We start from the raw sequence: 17,735 nt of genomic DNA on the forward strand, positions 1-17,735 counted from the left end.
TCTAAACATGGTCTGATCCACCTCTGAACTAAACCCTTAATGTTTAAGAACTGCTATGCAAAAAACGTGAAATACCTTGCTATATGATATGCTTTATGCAGCACAGCTGTATGAGAAAAAGCTCTCCTCATAATCTCTTCCTACCCCCTCACATAAAGAATTCCACAGGTGAGCCAAGAGGATCCAATTGTGCTAGGACTGTGTGCCAGTCACTCCTCCCAACAAAATCACATTTTTTCAAATTCTTGACTGCCTTTCATTCCATCCTCCCACTGAGGATCACCTTCTGCTTCCCCTCTTCTGCCACAGATCTCCTCTCCCCTCTCAGTGTCACATGAACAGGATGACTAAGATGACAGTGCACAAGAATTCCCCTGGCTTTTTTTTCTTTTTTTTTTTTGATTAAGACAAATGGGCAGAAAAAGTTTCCAGCCCCACACTGTAATGCAGAGCATGATTTCAGGAGAGCAACTATTCCACTAGTACAGCAGCAAGTGAATATTTTGCTACTTTACATTGAAGAAGAGACTTCTGTAGTAATAGTAAAATGCAGAACACAAGTGCCTTTTTCCTTTTTCTCTTGTGATGGTGTTGGAACAGTGTCTGTGGGAGGTGACTCATGGGGAGGGCGGGGAGCATGTGGTCTCCTGAAGGGACATGCAGCTCCTGCGGGTCACATCCCAGTTTTTACCAGATCTCTAAAAAAGGCTGATGTATTTTCATAATGCCAAGGGGATTTGCATATTGATAGTATAAGCTTTCTGGAGGTCTCAAAACAGGGCAGCCTACAGTTTCAATGCCAAAACCAGAACGTGGGCAGGTTTTGACTGGCTGGCTCAAGGCTAGAATGAGCAGCCAAAGCATCCTGAAGGAGGCAAATACAAGATGCAGCTGCTCCTGGCTCTGGGTCCCACTGAATTATGAACAAAACCAGAAGCTTCTGCTTTGCATGCAGATAACCTGATCAGCATCACTTTGGCTCTTGGATAGAAATCATCCCTCAGCATGTGTGGGAATCCCTCACCTCTTAATTCTGGGGAGAAAAAAAGTACACTCTAGCTGCACCTTGCACCTTGAGTTTCCATGCCTCCTGATGTGCTTTAGGTCCCAAAGTAAAAAGGCCTGTCTGGCTTGGAGGCCCAGCCTAAAGGAAGGTATGGAACAAACGGGTGCATTTGCAGCCCCTGAGCAGGGCTTAGGGTTAAGCTTCTCCCTTAGAACTGTGGCAGCACAAGCACTGCTGGCTTTCAGTCAAGAGAGGTTTATGCCAGGTAGGTCTGATTAGAAGGAGCAGCATGTCCAGAGGGGGAGCAGCAAGCAATTTTACTGAGGCTTGGTTGGGAAAGTCCCAGCATCTAAATCAAGATTAATTCTTGAGCACAGAATCCAGTGTATGTATAAACACCCTCCTCCTCCCTCACGTCTGTGGAAATGCAGTGGGGAGGCCAATGAATCCGGGCATTATCAGTCCAGAGAGATCATCTGACAGTGTCAAGTTCAGGTTCTGGCTTCATATCCCACATATCATTATAAGTTTCTCCATTTTACCACTAGATGTACCCTATACTCTACTGTATTGCACATGATTATTCCTCATCTCCCTCGTGATTTCTAGGCAGTTTAGTACCAAAACCAAGTGGAAAATCCACTGATACATCTGATGCTTACCTGAAGACAAGGAAGCCACACATTCAAATCAAAGGCAATAATTCAAATCAAAGGCAAAGAATAAAAATCAGTGCTTTCCATCCTCCACCTTATTTACAATACAATTTGTTTTTCCCCTTACAACAAAAAAAATTACTCAAGTTCTCAAGCTGGTCTGGGAAGGACTGTGCTGGTCAGTACAATTCAGCTGATTCAATTGCTTTATATCTTTCACTGCTTTGCGTCTCAAGATCTTTCACTTACACTATTCCTCCCAAGTAACAGTAAACAAACTAAAGAATCATAAAACCCCTTTTCAATATTAAAAGAAAAAAAAAGTCTATCCTTCAGAATATGACCAAATATCTCTGTTTAGAAAAAAATAGTCTGTTTTGTTAAAGCTTTGACATAGGGCCATGGTATCAGAACGAACAGGAGTGCAGGATGCGTCCAAGACAGGTTGAAATTTGGACCATGATGGACCATGGGGCACTTCATGCCCCATGAAATGGAAAATGTCTCAAAGAAAGAGAAGACAGCCTTTAAAATTACACTCCTTTCAGTCACGTTATCTTTGTCACATTATCTTTGTCACTGTTTTTGTTTCATTCTTCTTAAAAAAATGATACTTTAGCCCAAGTTGTCTGGAAATGTAGGAAAACACAGGGAACTTCTCTTCAAAGCTCGTGCCATTTGATGCATACAGGAAGCAAATCCTAAACAAAGAGAAAGTGAAGCAGCAGTATTTTTAGGAACAATCATTTAATACCCTGCTGCTAAGTCCCTCCTTAAGAGTCTCGTGAATATGACTGAAACCTAAGTCAAAAGTGCAGTAACATTATGCCCTTGGGTTAAAGACTTTAGTCAGTTGTTTGTTTGTTAAAACATGTAGAGAATCTGTATTGACAACGTATTTCCAGTGTTAATTACCAACATCACCCACTTAAGAGAGCAATCTACTCAGCCCTTGCCAGTTGTGATTACAGGAACCAAAAAGATGCAGGTAATTTTGCAAATCAGACATGATCTGTACTAGGACAAGTTTCTGTTTGTCTTCTCTTTTTGACTTAATATTTGTATCCTCAAAAAAATCCAAAAATGGCCCAAAAAGCCCTCAGACACACACACACTTCACAGCAAGTCACGAGACAAATACCAAAATCCCAATCACATGGGAAACTCCCTCTTACAACTGCAGAGCAATTTCAAAACAAACTCCAAGGACCCCCATATACTCTAGAGGTTACCTTAGAGCCCCAAACTCCACCTTTAATCTGATACCCAGACCCTGGGGAAATGACTTCTTTTTCCCATGGAAAACGGCCTCCACTTGCAGCTACTCGCACTGGCAGACCGTGTGGTGCCAAGCAAGAAATTTGCAAACTTTGCTGGATTTCTCCAAAACTAAAGCTGCCAGCAACTAGGACCCTGCAAGTCCTTAGAGCCCCAAATGTCCCATGCTAGAGCTGAACCCTAGCATGGGACAAACCAAAGGAAGCTGAGCAGTGGAGGCCTCTATGGCTATGCTGGTAGGAAAGTCATTGCAGAGCCTGCAGGGAAAGGGTAGGGTGGGGCAAACAGGTCCCAGGAAGGATCAGATTGGGATGTCCTGACTCATTTCAGCCACATGTGTGCAAGCAAGCCCAGCAGGAGATGCTCCTGCCAGCGCTCCCCACGGCAGCCAGGCAGTGCAATCCTGCCGGCATGGCGGCACACCTCATCATCCTCATGGAGTCTCCAGCGCTTGTCACGCTGTGTACCAAGGCTAAGGTGGCCCAGAGAGCCTCTCCACACAGCAGCATGTGGTGGCACGTGGGTGTAGCCACCCCCTCAGCATCCCCCAGGTGCCACACGGACGTGGCCTCAGCATCCTCCCCAGCTCACACCAGCTGCTGCACCACCTGGCTCCCAGTGCAGTGAGGTTCTCCCACAGAACGCATCGCTGGGATGACAGAAGTGCTGTTATTCAGATCCACCAAGGCTGGCTGGGTGTGCTGAAAAAGCCACCGGTGATTGAATTCAAATGACAGATTTCAAATCTCTTTTCAGTGCTGCTGGGACAGTCTGCAAAGTTAGCCAGTGCCACACAGCTGCCAATACATGATACCTAAGGATATATGATACCCACACATGCACACAGAGCATTCTATATTTTTATCCTAGAGAAAAAAATTTGCTTTGCTGTGAATAAAGGCAAGTTGTAAGCATGAGAGGAAAGATAATGATCTACAAATCCAGTGAGGGGGGGTACCACTTTTGAATAATTATTCTGTATTCACATTTAAGCAACTACTTGCTACACAGACTCAGCAAGTTCAAACAGGCTGAAATTGATACAACTGCATTCCCAGCTTGGCTCGAAGTTACTCCTATTCCCTAACAGCGACATTGTCAGAACACCTCAAAGGAAAAAAAGGGAGACAAATATTTGCCTGATGATGCTGTGACAGGGAAGTGATTCAAACCATGCCTCCAAAGCAAAGCTTCCCAAACGACTGCAGAAGAAAGCAGTTTGCATCAACCCTGGCATAAGGGAGGGCAAAAGAGGAGGAAATGCAGTGTGAGCTTCCCAGTACCTCTTCACCAAGCTGTCACACACAGTTTGCATTACGTTCAGAGCAGACCTAAATTAACAGTGCCAAATACTGCAAGGAGACTTCCAAGCTGTAAGAAACTTTTATATGGGCCAAGATCCTCCTTTATTAAACAAGACCCTTCTCAGGCCACCATACTTCCTTAAGCTTGGAGAAAAAAGTGTATTAACAACAGTAAAATCAAGCAGAAGTAATATTTTTTAAATGTACAAAAAATCTGGTCTGGGCCATTCTGACTGTTTCCTTCAATCTTTTTGGAGATTTGTGGTTTTCAGGCATGTCCTTTAGTTACCAGACTATATAACCTTATTCGGTTACTTCACTGCTGATTTTTCAGGAAACTTTATGTTTCAAGAAAACAAGTGTTATTAAGAGGTAAGGATAATTAAGGCCATTTTAAATCTTAGTAACAGGGAACTGTTACTAAGAAGGAGAGAGAGGGAAAGAGAAAATCAGAGAAAGTATATCACAACAGGGAAAAGATTTATCCTAAAGAGCAAATACAGTCAAAAAAGTCCTAGGTATGTCCTGCCTCCCCTCAAGAACCACACCCTTTTCTTAACCAAGCAAACAAAAGCCTCATCTACTTCCCAGAACCAGGCAAGCCCTCTTGCTGTTGGTTCCCTCTCACACTCCACTGTTGAGCAATCCTGATGGCACAGCACAGAACAACTTGCTGCGTCACACAGCTCAAGGAGGAAAACAGAGGGCCCCAGCACTGCTGGGGACGCTGTGCAGATGGAGCGGGGTATCTCTCCCCGACACACACACACACACACACGAACGCACACACAACAGACGCACACACGCAAGGAAGCTGCACGAGATAAGGGAAGCACATCTTCCTTAAAAGCAGGTTCTCCACATTACCCCGCTATCAGCAGCCACCAAGTATCTCAAGGGGCAAGGAAGTAAAAGGTTATCACTGCACACACACAAACTGCAAACTTCCCAGCGCTGAGGATGGCATCCTAGCAAAAGCGGTTTCACATGCTCAGCCCATTTCCTCTCCTGTTCCTGAACATGTGGTCCTCCTTCCTTAGTGTTCCCTTGCTGAGGAGAGAAGCACTAGGAAGAAGTTTCACATCTTGTTACGTGTCTGTTTAGTCAAACTGGAAATAAAAGTCCCCACATGACTGGGCTACAGGAGTTTGAGAACTTTAGCCCTCAAGTGGAATTCATACAGTCCATGAAAAATTGTCACCTTACTCGCCTCTCTGTCTGAAACTGTCAAAAAAGATACCACTAAAGTGTCTTGGTGTAAAAAATGAGCCACACAGAAGTTGGGCACCTTCTCTATTTCAAGATATCTTTCCACATGAGTCAGCACTGGAAAGCTGACTCAGAGGATTTACAAAAAAAATCACTTCGAGTGTTTAGCAAACTTCAACTAAGAGACCAGTCTGAAGAACTTGGCATATCTATAGATACCCTCAAGAAACAGAAAACAGTATTTGCATATTATGTGCTATTTAGCAGTTGTATCATGGCACTACCACTTTAAAGACCGTGTCTTTGCCTAAGCTGTGTACAGCGTGCATATGAGCATCAAGGCTCAACAACCTGAGTGAAAAGAGCTGGCTAAGTCCAAATGACAAGACAGATTCCCCTTGCTTTTTTAATTTTTTTTTTTAACAGCTACAGAAGCTTCCCCCAATGCTGTCAATGTACTGTTATGGAATAGCCTATTTTTAAAAGAGGGGAGGAAAGAAAAAGGAAAAAACTTGCTGACCCTGAGAGGGGGTATGTTCTGCTGTTTGCTGGTTCCAGCATGCTGAACTAGAACAGGTTGAGCAGGTTAGATACTGGGGGGAAAAACGTAAAGCTGGAAGACATACATTAAAGGTGGAATGACAGCAACCACAAATGCAGTTTGTGATAGACTTTTTCCTCATTCTCGTGGGTACTTTGCCCAGGAATCTTTTCAGGGGATAGGAGGACAGGGAATACATGCTCATAAGAGAAGTGATGCAAGTATTTCTGATATGCATGCACAACAGGCTGAACAAAGATTACCTTCTTACTCTCTCAGCAAACTTTCTCACCACCAGCATTTTCTACAGAGAATCAGCCAACCAAAGTACAAGCTACAAGACAAACCACCAACCGAAAAGCGAACAAAACAACACGTTATTTGTTAACCTTGAGAGCTAACGTGTCCACAAGAATCACATGTCAGGTTTATGGCAGAGGACTAAAAGCACCTCAACTCCTCACAAAGATCACCTGGATTTTCTAGTGCTTGCTAAGTTAAGGCTTGTATTTATTTTGTAGCTCTTCAAGGTGAGAAGGGGAGGAAACATCCCTGAGAATACTAGACCTTCAGAGGAGGTGATATTCCTGAAAGGGTACTTATGTGGAAAGATCAAGGTCTTGCACTGCCATGTGCTCTGAGACCAGAGTCTAATCTGTCAAGTGGCTTGTGCTTATTTGAACTGTGACACGGGTAACAAAGCAGCACTAAGCCACGCTGAATACGCTCTGTTCTGCAGGAGATTCATGTTACTGCCCCTGAGCAGGGCGGCATCACCCTGCCACGTCAGACCACCTTCTCCTCAACACAAATCCCACCAGAAACCTGAACTCATTAAGACTGTCCCCTTTTTTTGCCTTGCAGAAAACCAAAACATAAGAACCCACAGCCTTACAGTGCACAAGATTAGACTTGTGTAGAGGCATACACAGAGAGAGGCAACACACAGAGAAAATCTATGACTGAAAAATGCACTGAAGTCTCATGTTTAGGTACTGAGGAGCTCTGGAGATGCAAGAATAATGTTCCTCATTGTGTACACTTAGGTTCTCAAGAACAATGGAGCTAATTAAGGTCTGCATATAAATCTTAACTCTGCACTTCCTTGCTTCGCTTGATTCTAATCAGATCTCAGCATTCATGTTTTTGTGCTAACTTCCTTTGCTGTTCTTTAATGATAACTGAAGCGGGATACTGTCCGAGCCTAAAAGCAGCATGTAACACATCTGAAATCGTGGCATCTCCTTTCAGCTCTGAGGGCTCACAGAGGTTCTGTGGCACAGGAGGTCATCCAGTGTCTTTTACTGCTGAAGATACTGGTGGAGGGGTTTTTTTTGAGCACCCTATTTGTGAGCCATGTTAATTAAATAAAAGTCTATATACAGTCTTTCCAGAAGTAAATCTGCAACAGTGAGACAGACAAAAGTTTCTTCCTGGAACAATTAAAAATACTGTAGACTTCTAATTCGAATCAAAGACACAGAGAAACATACTTCTCTCTTACTGCCTTATTGTTGTTGAAAAGGCTTTCTTTCTCTCTTTCTAATTTAACCTTCTTCAAAACATGGGGGTCCCAGCAGAGTACCAAACACATATTCTGGGTATTATCTGTTGACAGGAGAGGCCAAAAAGCTTCCTTCCACCTGTTTCTCCATCCTTATTTACAAAATGTACTAGCAAAAAATGTAATAAATATTCTTAACTGCAAAGAAAGCCAAAACAGCTATCCCATCTCACCTGCATCCCACAACTACAGTCATCAGTTACTAGAAGCAGAAGTTAGTCCTTTGTGTTCATTATCCCTGATGAAGAATTAGGGCACTTGCATTTGCTGAAGCTTATCTTTCACAAGTATGCTGACAGTGGTTAAATCATTCCCCCACATATAAGGAATGGATTTAAAAGCCTGTAGTACAGCCTTGTTCTTAATATTTAAGAGCACTGCTTACCAATTACTACATTGAAATAAAAGCTCCTTAGGAGATGACCAAAGAGACATTTCTATTGTGCAAGACAATGAGAGACAGCCTTTTCATATGTTGAAGTGTCAATCATTTTCTGTGTGGCAAGCTCCTTGGCTATTTGTTTTTAGCTTCAATATCTTGTATTTGTTTTTAGCTTCAATATCTAATATCTTGTTGAGTTTTTCAAAGCTACAGCAAATTTCCACTTGCAAACCATCAGAAAGCCAACCATGTTGTAATAAGGCAGTTCCTCTCCTCTTCTGGGAAAGAAAAAAAGGTCTTCATCACATTTGGCTATGTTGTTCTGCCTCCAAAACTTCCATCTTAAGCAAATGCCAGCCTGCACGTGCTGGACTACAGAGATCCTATTTGTACTTGGAGGCTGGGCATTGTTACTGTGCTACACCCCACAAAGCAAACACAGCGAACTGGAAGCAGGCCAATGCCATAAATAACATGGGAGCGATTCACAGGTGGAATGCAGGGAGAGGATGGATTCAGCCAGATCTTGAGGACACTTTGCCCATTGGACATTTGCAGAGTCATAGGTGGCCTGTGTGCATGCCTGCCCATGACATACAGACTGTTGTTAAAGGCAGCAGGGAAACCTTTGAAGTGTATGCATCCCAATCCCTATGCCTTTATCAGGATCCAACACTCATTTTCTGAGCAGTGCATTACAATCTTCCAGACTTGCACGCTCATCATGTGCCAGCAAAGACGGCTGGTTAATATGTCAAAATTCACAGATTACCCTCCAGCATGTGCATTTTCTGTCTTTCTCAAGAAACTCAGTCAGCAACACACAGGTGCACATATAAAGTGTTGTTTCAGAAAGACTTGAACATCAGAATATTACCATATCTTGATTAAAAAGACAGCTGTTTATCTCTCCACAGCGTATTAAAATCAGAAGTTTGGGAAAACTATCTAGTACTGAAAGTAAGATTGAGAAATGAAAGTGCCTTCTTAATTAAAAGAAGAAATACCTTCTTTGATAGGACCCTTTGTAAGAATGCTTCAAAGCATAGCTTCTGCGATCCAGATCTTCCAATCTGAGTTTCAAAGACTTCTGCATGTGGTTGTTGCATGTGGTGTTTCACATGTGCCAAAAAAAAAAATCCCCAAACTTTGAGACCTGCTCCTGAGAGATGGTACATAAACAGCCCACAAGTACCTAAGCAGGATGTAAATAAAAAGCCATACTAAATATTTTTGTCACATATGGGGCAAGGAATGGAAGACGAGAAAGAAGGTAGTAGATACTTTCTACATTTTAGTTTCAAATGAGACACTTCAGTTAGTTTGCATTACTAGACTTATACGGACAGTCTGGAGAAAACCAGCCATGGACAATGCTCCTTCATTTACCAAACTGGGGAAGCTGTGGCTCAAACACATGTGTTATCCCTTTACTCTTGTCAGACTTGCCACAGAGCCTTTAATAGCTTCCCACTGGAAACTGGCAGGAAGGTCATTTCTCGCCTCCCTTTTGGCATTTATACCCCATTAACATTTTCTACTTGCATGGAGAGCATGTCTTTGGCAGGGAGGAAAATGTGACTTTAAAGTGATAGGCACGGACTATCCTTAGTCACAGAAATGGAAAAGGAACTGCTGGCAAAGTATCCTACCTCCAAAGGAAACACTTTTGGAGCAAAGTGGAGGCATCACCCTTCCCACTGAAGGCTGATGCACATTCTATTTGAATGCAACACAGTAAGTCAAGGAAAATTTTTTTCTCTACTTCAAGGTCCTTTCCTTATGCTCACACACCACCACTACAACCACAGCAGCAGCCTAACTCCTCTGTCTGCATTTTGGGGAGAAGCAGTGGTTGAGATGGAGTAACAGACTGAAATCTCCTATTTGGTGTCAGAATCTAGACGCAAAAGGGCTCCTCAGAGTTGGCAATATTCACAGATAAACTCCCTAGGGAGTTACTATGACAGTACAGATGGAAAACCTTTGGAAAATCTTTAGTAGTTGCAATCTTTTGAGTGGAGACAGTACACTGGAAATCCCCAGCTCTTCTACAGCTACAGAAACTCTTTATACACCCCCTTCCCCTCCCATATAGTCTTTGTTCCTGATGGAGATATGAGTATTCAACTTTAACTCACTGTGACTGAGAGAAAGCCACAGGGTCTGTCTCTCTAGCAAAAAAGGGTGAGGATAAGGCATATCCTAAATTGCAGATTTTCTTATGTACTGATCATTACAGTGCCAGTTACAGGAATGATGAACTCAAAACTACCATGATCTAACTCTTTCCTCCAGATTCTTAAAAAGTCCCAAGAAAACAATGCTCCCAAATCTCTAATCAGCTCCTGATTCTACGAGGCTTGCTATTTCCAAGAAGATTTGCTCTTTCCAATACTGGCCAAAAACAAAACTCTAAAAAACTCAGCATCATCTCCAAGTCTTCTTCTCCAGAGCAATTCCTGATGCTGATACCAGGCACTAACAGATCTTCCAGCTGTTGTATCAGATGGCACCAACCCTCCACAAACGGTAGGAGCAGCACTGATATGGCAGCAGACAGTCTGACAGCACATCAGGAAGAATGAACAGTTTTTTGTTCTGGACATTGAGCATTCTTCAGAGACCTTTGCTCTCTCCAAATGTGACTGTCCCCATAGGAGGCTCAGGTCACTCTTGAACATCCTGGCAGCCAGTAAGAGAGTTTTCTGAGATACCCTGGGCTCAAGGTTCCCTGTTGAAAATCCTGGCCAAGAGTCACACTGGTCAGAAAGGGAAGCAGGTTTTAACCTCTTTTTCTTATTAGTATTGCACAAGAGAACCTTCCCACTCCACCCCAGTCTGCTGTGCCCATTCAACTTAACTTGTTGATGAGGAGCCAAAGAGTACAACAAAAAGAAATTGGACTTCATATGAGAGGCTATGACTCATTTACAAATGAAGTGTTGCACATATTGTGGGAGTCAGGAAGGCCAGCATCGATTTCACAAGTGAAGAGTACATGCAACACCCTAGCACAGCTACAGTAACTCAAGGAAGAGATGTGCAGGAAACAGCATTCTCACTCACACCACAGAAGTTCATCTGTTGCACAGTAGTTTTACTGTAATGCAAAAGAGCATCAAGTAAGAGCTCTGGAGTTTTTTTTCTCCCTTGGTAAAGTGAAGGTGGTGAAAAAATACTTTTGATGGAGATGGTCAACACTTGAGAGTGTAACAGCATTGGTAATAATTTTCTAACCCAAAAAAGCAACCAAAACTTGTCTCCTTCCCTCCTCTACTGAGCTGAATGCCTAATGATGTGGCTGCTTTGAGGTTGAAAGACAGATCAGAAATTTCATTCTGTGATGGAACAGCAGCAGTAAGTACTCCCATGGCACAGAATTTCCCTGGACAAAACCATTCCATTGAACGTTTTCCCCTAAAAGGTCTTTTAAAAGTCTGGATTTTAAAATAGTATGGGCAACTAAATAAGAGCCAGCACATGGCAGGGGGAAAAAGAAAAGAGAGGATGGACATGGCATAAGCCTACACATTTTTCTCACCATTCAGATACCAACGGACCAACTTCTCCCTTGCTCATCTCCTATAAAATAAGCGTATTTGCTGTAAGTGCAGTAAATCCTGGGAAACTCCTGCAGGACCTTCACAAGTTACACTGATTCTTTACCAGCACATCACAAGTTTCTGCTGAACCTGTAACTCCTCTCTCTGACCCCATGCTGTGCAATGGTCCAGGGATACCACCTTGCTGGCTACCAGGGGGACATGAGAAATTTTTTTCTTGTTTTTTTTTTGCTGGTTTGGACATATACATCTGTCACTACTTAGATACTGTAGCACAAAAATAGAGAACAATAAAAGAACTGCACACAAAAGAGGAGAAAGATGGAGTTGTAGTATCATCTAGCTGGTACAGAAGAACAGACATGTCACCACCACAGAGGTGGCCTGCAGGAGTTACACGAGGCAGGACCTGGCAAACAGGTCCTTGCTCTAGAACCCTGAGGCAGAAGCAGTTTTGAATGAGATGTGAGATGGATTCAGCCACAGCCCTGACAGTCTACTGGTCATGATGCTACAGCTAAGTTTGAGATGCCTGAAAAAGAAATTTACTTCACACCATCTTAGACCAGAAATACCTGTTTCAGAAGGAGGTACTGGTGGGCAAAATGAATGTCTTCCTTGTGAGTATGTCATGGCATCAGATAAAAAAATTTGATTTCACGATTTCACTTTGCATTTATCCTCATCTGCCTACTTGCACATTCATGCCTTCCTTCAGCAACAAGATCCAGTATTACAGTCAGTTACAGCAACAAGAAAAGGTTATTCACTGAAAAAGACCAGAAGGCACAGTCTGCCAAACACTACTCTCCTTCAGCAGAACCAGCACGTTTCAGTGTGCTCAGGATTTTGCTTGTCATGGGTCGGGGGTCACTCGTTGCAGAGATACCAAGCTCAGGAACAGCATTCTGCTGCTGCAGGGCAGCCCTGCACAAGAAGGAGCTTAACAGAACCAACGGGTACCCATCAGAAAAAAAGACTTTTCATATCAAGATTTTCCTTTCATGAACTTAGGCCCTTCTTAGTGGGGTCAGTAAATACAACACGCCATGCTGCTAACTTCAGGCATTAAGAGAAAAAATGAAAACCAAACTATTTTCTCATCAGAAGGTACTGATTTCTACTTCTTTTGGGCAAGTCACTGAGTCTGGCAATTCTGGCTATAAATTTGCTACAAAAGCATGCTAAGAATTTCTATATGGGGAAACCTGTATAAGCAAAGGTGACTACATCAATTTCTTATAGGCCTGGAGTCAAGTTTCAGGTGAAGCCTCCCTTTCCTGCTTCTAGAAGAGCATAAGAGATGCCTAGTGAGCAAAAACTCAAATAAACCACACAAGCAGTCCTTCAGCAAGCCACCCAGACACAAATGACTGACCATCCCAGAGTTCCACCACTGGAAGTCACCCTTGGATACTGACAGTGGCATCAGTTGCAACTCAGCATGGCCCTGCCTCCCCCCACGTCATGCAGAGTAATGACCCGACCTGGCAAACATGGCTCACAACTCCTCTGGTCAGATGAGTCAGATGTGTGATTTATTCAGTGCCCAAGGCCAGTATCTCTTTGTCTTCTCCCCTTCTCATTTTTTATCTATCTTGCTAACTCTCCCCAGTTCCAATCAACTGTAAGTTAAATAAATATGGAATCACAAAACTGCATTCCCTCTCTTTTCACAAGTGTTTAACAGGAGTAAAACGATACAGAGAAGGTAATGCTGCAAGTAGGTATTGCTCCTATTGTGCAGGACTATGTTATCTTTCCTACTGTCATCAAAATCACCTTTTCATTCTACCTATAACACACTGCTTGGAAAATTATTAGTAATAACCAGGAAAACAAGACTTCCTTTCCACACAGAAACAGTCTGTAACCATCACTCCTGCCCTTTTGCTTGTAAGCAATATTCTTTTCCCCCACCTGTCTTACTGTTTCTTTATAGGTTGTAAACTCTTTGAAATGGGGACTAAAGCTATGTGGGAATACATGAAGTCTTAATCAGTTCTGAGATGTTCCACCCATGCAAATAAATGAATACTGAATCAAGGGATGAGGGAGGGGAAGGAAAATCCATGTACTTTAACATTTTGTTTCCCCAGTTGACAACTGTACATATTGCTACGTCCCTACAAAGGAAACTACATTTGGAAATTTGGACTGCAGAGAATTTGCCAGATCTATAGTGAAATAAGTTGTATGTAGTGCAAACAAATATTGATGTATGTACTTAGAAACAAGATAAAAATACCAAAGAGGCATCTTCCTGGTGGCACTTGGATACTTAAGTACATAACGCCAACAAAACCGCAGATGTTCCACTACAACCACTTGAATCCATGACTCTGAAGCTACGGAATTAGAAGTTACTATATAGCTGGGCTATATATTTTTATCCCCTGAGAAAAATCCATTTGTCATACTATCCATTTGTCATACTACTACTATTACTAAAAAAAAAAAAAAAGCTGTAACAACTCTTGATAATACTTAAAGAAAGCTAGAACATTTTTCTCGAGTCTGATTTCCTCCCACTACTCAATTCTGATTTCCTCCCACTACTTAAGCATCCTAGTAGCTGTAGTGTGTGTTATACCACATTTGTAGGTCACAGATACTCCACGTTTCCTGCCCAAGTGTCTTTGCTAGTCCCTCCAAGGAAACAAAACAGCCCCCTGTGCTGTAATCCTTTCCAAACTCCTGGGACGCGATCAGCACTCACCTGTGCATGTTTCCATTGGTGGTGAAGGACTGTCCACATACTGAACATTTATAAGGCCTTTCACCTGAGTGCACCAGCATGTGGCGATCAAGGGAGCTCGCTGAGCTCAGAGACTTTCCACAGATGCTGCAGGAATGGTCTGTCCCTCCAGTGTCAGTGTTATGCTGGAGAAAGCAATGATTTTTTTTTTCATTGAATGCCCCTTCTGAAGTGCCAGTAAAATATCAGCAAGAACTATAAACATCTTAAATTAAGCAGCTCTAAAGAGCTACTTGGCACAACACCTTAAATGAGGGTGTGCCCTGTAGATACCTCTCCTCCCCAGCCCTCCTCCCTCAACTACAGCCCCCCTCCTCCCCCCTCATCTTTAACCCCTTAATGCACCAGCACAAGTAGCTGTTTCATACAGCCTGCAATGCAGCATTTCTGCTGGGTCTGCAGCAGAAGAAGATACAGAGGAACTCAGCAACAACCCATCAGACAAATGGTACCTTGGGATACTTTAAGCTGTGCAGTGGTTTGGAGCCATATGAGTGGTAAGGAAAGAGGATGGAATTATGAACTTCACAGCAGAAGACAGACACTTAAAAATAAATTCTCTTTAAAGATATTAATTTTTAACTTACTGCATAGCAAGACAACAAAACTAAACTGCTTCTGAGTGTACATGCAGACTTCTATGGTCATGAGAATGCATTACAAGGTCAAGTTATGGCCATAGCTACAGTGCTGTATGTACCACTCTTTCTCACTTGCATTCAGAGACTTGAAGATTTCTTCACATACAAAAAAATCCCCAAAAAACACCAGGAGAGTTAAGAAAAAAAATAATTAAGTAACAGTTGCAGTACAGGAGGAAAAACTGAAGTAATAAGTATCTAGTGAAGCCAGTCATCAACCACACCTTAGCATCCAAAGCAGAACCTTCTGCTAGAGAAAAGGGCAAACCTCCTTATTAAGTATGCATATATTTCAGGAGGAGCAAGAACAGGCCTGTAGATGACAAAAAAGTGCACTATCCAGTAAAAAAAAAAGAAAAAAAAAAGCCTCTCAAGACTGAGAGTCTCTTCTACACTGAGTTGATTTAAAAATTATGTCTTCCTGCTTCTTCATTTGCATGACCAGTAAAAAGATCTGTACTCAAACAGGATAATAAAACAGGACTTAGGCCTCATGATGGAAGTGGTTTTCCGGATCCTTGGGACACCTTAAGCAATGCAGAACAGGACACACATCCTTGTTTGAGCCACTGGGGGGAGGGGGGGTGGAATGCCAGGCAAGGAAGGGAGGAAAATTACCCACCTCAGGGTTAGGTTTGTGGGGTGTGCTTTTTGAAGAAAATGCAAGAGAAGGCTAAAATAAAAGTGAAACAATGGAAGCATTTCATTGGTTTGCATATGGAACTGTTTTACACCACTGCAAAATGCAACCTGGCAAAGGAAACACTCTTAATAAAAGTAAGAAACCAAGAGCTGGTATCTGCATACCTGACGAATGTGCATAGTTAGCTGGTGCTGTGTAGTGCAAATCTTTTCACACAGAGGACAGGTATAGGAAGACTTCTCTTCTTTTGTTTCCTGTTGACAAAAGAGAACAAAACAATCAAAAGGAATATCAATGTAAAAGGACTAGAAACCTGCCAGTGATGAAGATGGAAAAACATAATCCATCCCAAGTGCAAAAGGCCACTGCTAAAAGAATAACTCACATTTATACATTTATCAAGTGATAGATCCCTCAAGCAAGTTTCAGAAACTTCTGAATTTATAAACAGGGGCCATTTTAACTATCACAGAAGTACAGCAGCTGTTTTAACAGCACACAGATACTCAGCAGTAGTAATTTAGGACAGGAAGTGAAGGCAATTGCAAGGAGCTCGAACTGCCAGAAGGAATTTAGCTGACTAGAAAATAATTCCTGGAACATCATCAGAATACATGGGCAAACATCATTATTTTTCCCGAAGATTTTTAATAGCACAAGTTGTCAGAACTTCAGATTTTCCACCTCATCTTGATGGCAAAGCACTATCTTGGTGCCCTTTTGTAGGAGCTGCATGTTCTCCATGGCTGACTCAGAAGGAAGAGTGGCATTTACTGAATCATCAGCACCATTTCCTTCAGCATCCTGTGTTTCTGCTGGAAGCATCCCATCCAGGCACACCAGCCAGGCCCCACCCTTCTGAAGCTCGCAAGATCTGATGAGATCATAGCAAGAAAGAGGTGACAATGCAGGAGTGTACGTGACTCCAAAAAAACCCATTATGAACCCCATCATTCTCTGCCCAGGTGAGAATCAGGAGTTGATGGTCAAGCCACAGTACAAACAATGAAGCCGACCCGGAGAGCTAAACCTGATTTAAGTATGCCCTTGAGACACGGAGCAAAGCCACCACTCTTCCAGCCAAGGATGAAATGACACACTTGCAGGAACCAAAGCTGTTTGCCTCAATTTGTCCACAAGGATGGCTACTGGATGATGTAAAGGGCATTTTCACAACCTCACCAGAAGCCAGGCATGGCTTATGCACCAACGCCTGTATATTAAAAGGAAGATGATTTGGCACTCAAAATTAAACCTCAGTTTTCAATTAGAATGATGCACACCTCTAGTGACAAGACAGTACAAAAACCATCTCTGCATGACCAGTGGGAAAGCATAATTTTTATGCCAAGTGACATTTTCATTGAAGTTCTTTGCAGTTGTCTTAAGTATCATTAGTAAAAGCTTGAAAACAAGCAAAAAACAGAACCCATTCTCAGCCCTTCTTTAGCTGCAAGCTGATGGATATGAGTGTGTCTATGCATTTCCTCTCTCCACACAATTCTCTTTCCCCAGTGATATTCCAAAGTCATCAACTCAGAAGCAACCATTTCCAGGCTGTCAGACACAAGCACTCACAAAGAACATTGTGAATGACTAACCCAAGTCTCTGTGACAAATTCACTGCCACATTAGGACGGTGAGATGCTGACACAGAGTTAGAGAAAGTTCTTTTTTATGTCTCATTAAGAGCAATATTCCCTCCTGCATGATTTGGGGAACCATTCTAGAGAGTACCCCTATTATGTTTTGTTTTCAAAAACAGGTCCATAATAATTTTGCAATAACTTCTGTGACCTGTGGACATGGATGAAGAGCTGTTACCATTTGTTCTGAAGAAAACAAGTCTTGAGACTTTGTTTCTAAAATGAAAGGATTAGGTTCTCCCACTCCTCCCCATTCTTTTGCTTGTACATGTTTTTCCAACCTCTACATCCCAAAGGTAATCACTGTAGGCCACACATACAGGCCAAGGTCTAATGTACTAGCACTTGCAAAACATTATGAAGAAAGCAAGAAAGGCTGCCATTATGAAGTCTGAACACTTAAAGAAAATTAAAATGCATTATCTCAGTGCCCCTCCCCCAATTTTTTATATACAAACGTGTCATTGACAAACATTCATTCCATCCTACTAATACAACTTTAATTTTACTACATGCAACCCGACCGTGGAGTAATGTTCAG

General features: G+C 42.4%; 1 protein-coding gene across 11 annotated transcripts in view; it reads right to left on the reverse strand.

The window, feature by feature from the left end:
• RREB1 (ras responsive element binding protein 1) overlaps nucleotides 1-17,735 on the reverse strand; it is a 122,431-nt gene that overhangs the window by 43,813 nt on the left and 60,883 nt on the right. For all 11 annotated transcript variants that reach the window (XM_071452382.1, XM_071452427.1, XM_071452426.1 and 8 more), the window contains 2 exons: nucleotides 15,713-15,802; nucleotides 14,226-14,389 (listed from right to left, as the gene is read on the reverse strand). In XM_071452382.1, coding sequence (XP_071308483.1) covers nucleotides 14,226-14,389; nucleotides 15,713-15,802 — 254 coding nt within the window. The remainder of the gene's footprint in view (nucleotides 1-14,225; nucleotides 14,390-15,712; nucleotides 15,803-17,735) is intronic.

The sequence above is a fragment of the Agelaius tricolor genome, unplaced genomic scaffold, assembly GCF_023055355.1.
Source record: "Agelaius tricolor isolate 1412-34295 unplaced genomic scaffold, bAgeTri1.0.p SCAF_2, whole genome shotgun sequence".
Classification (NCBI taxonomy): Eukaryota; Metazoa; Chordata; class Aves; order Passeriformes; family Icteridae; genus Agelaius; species Agelaius tricolor.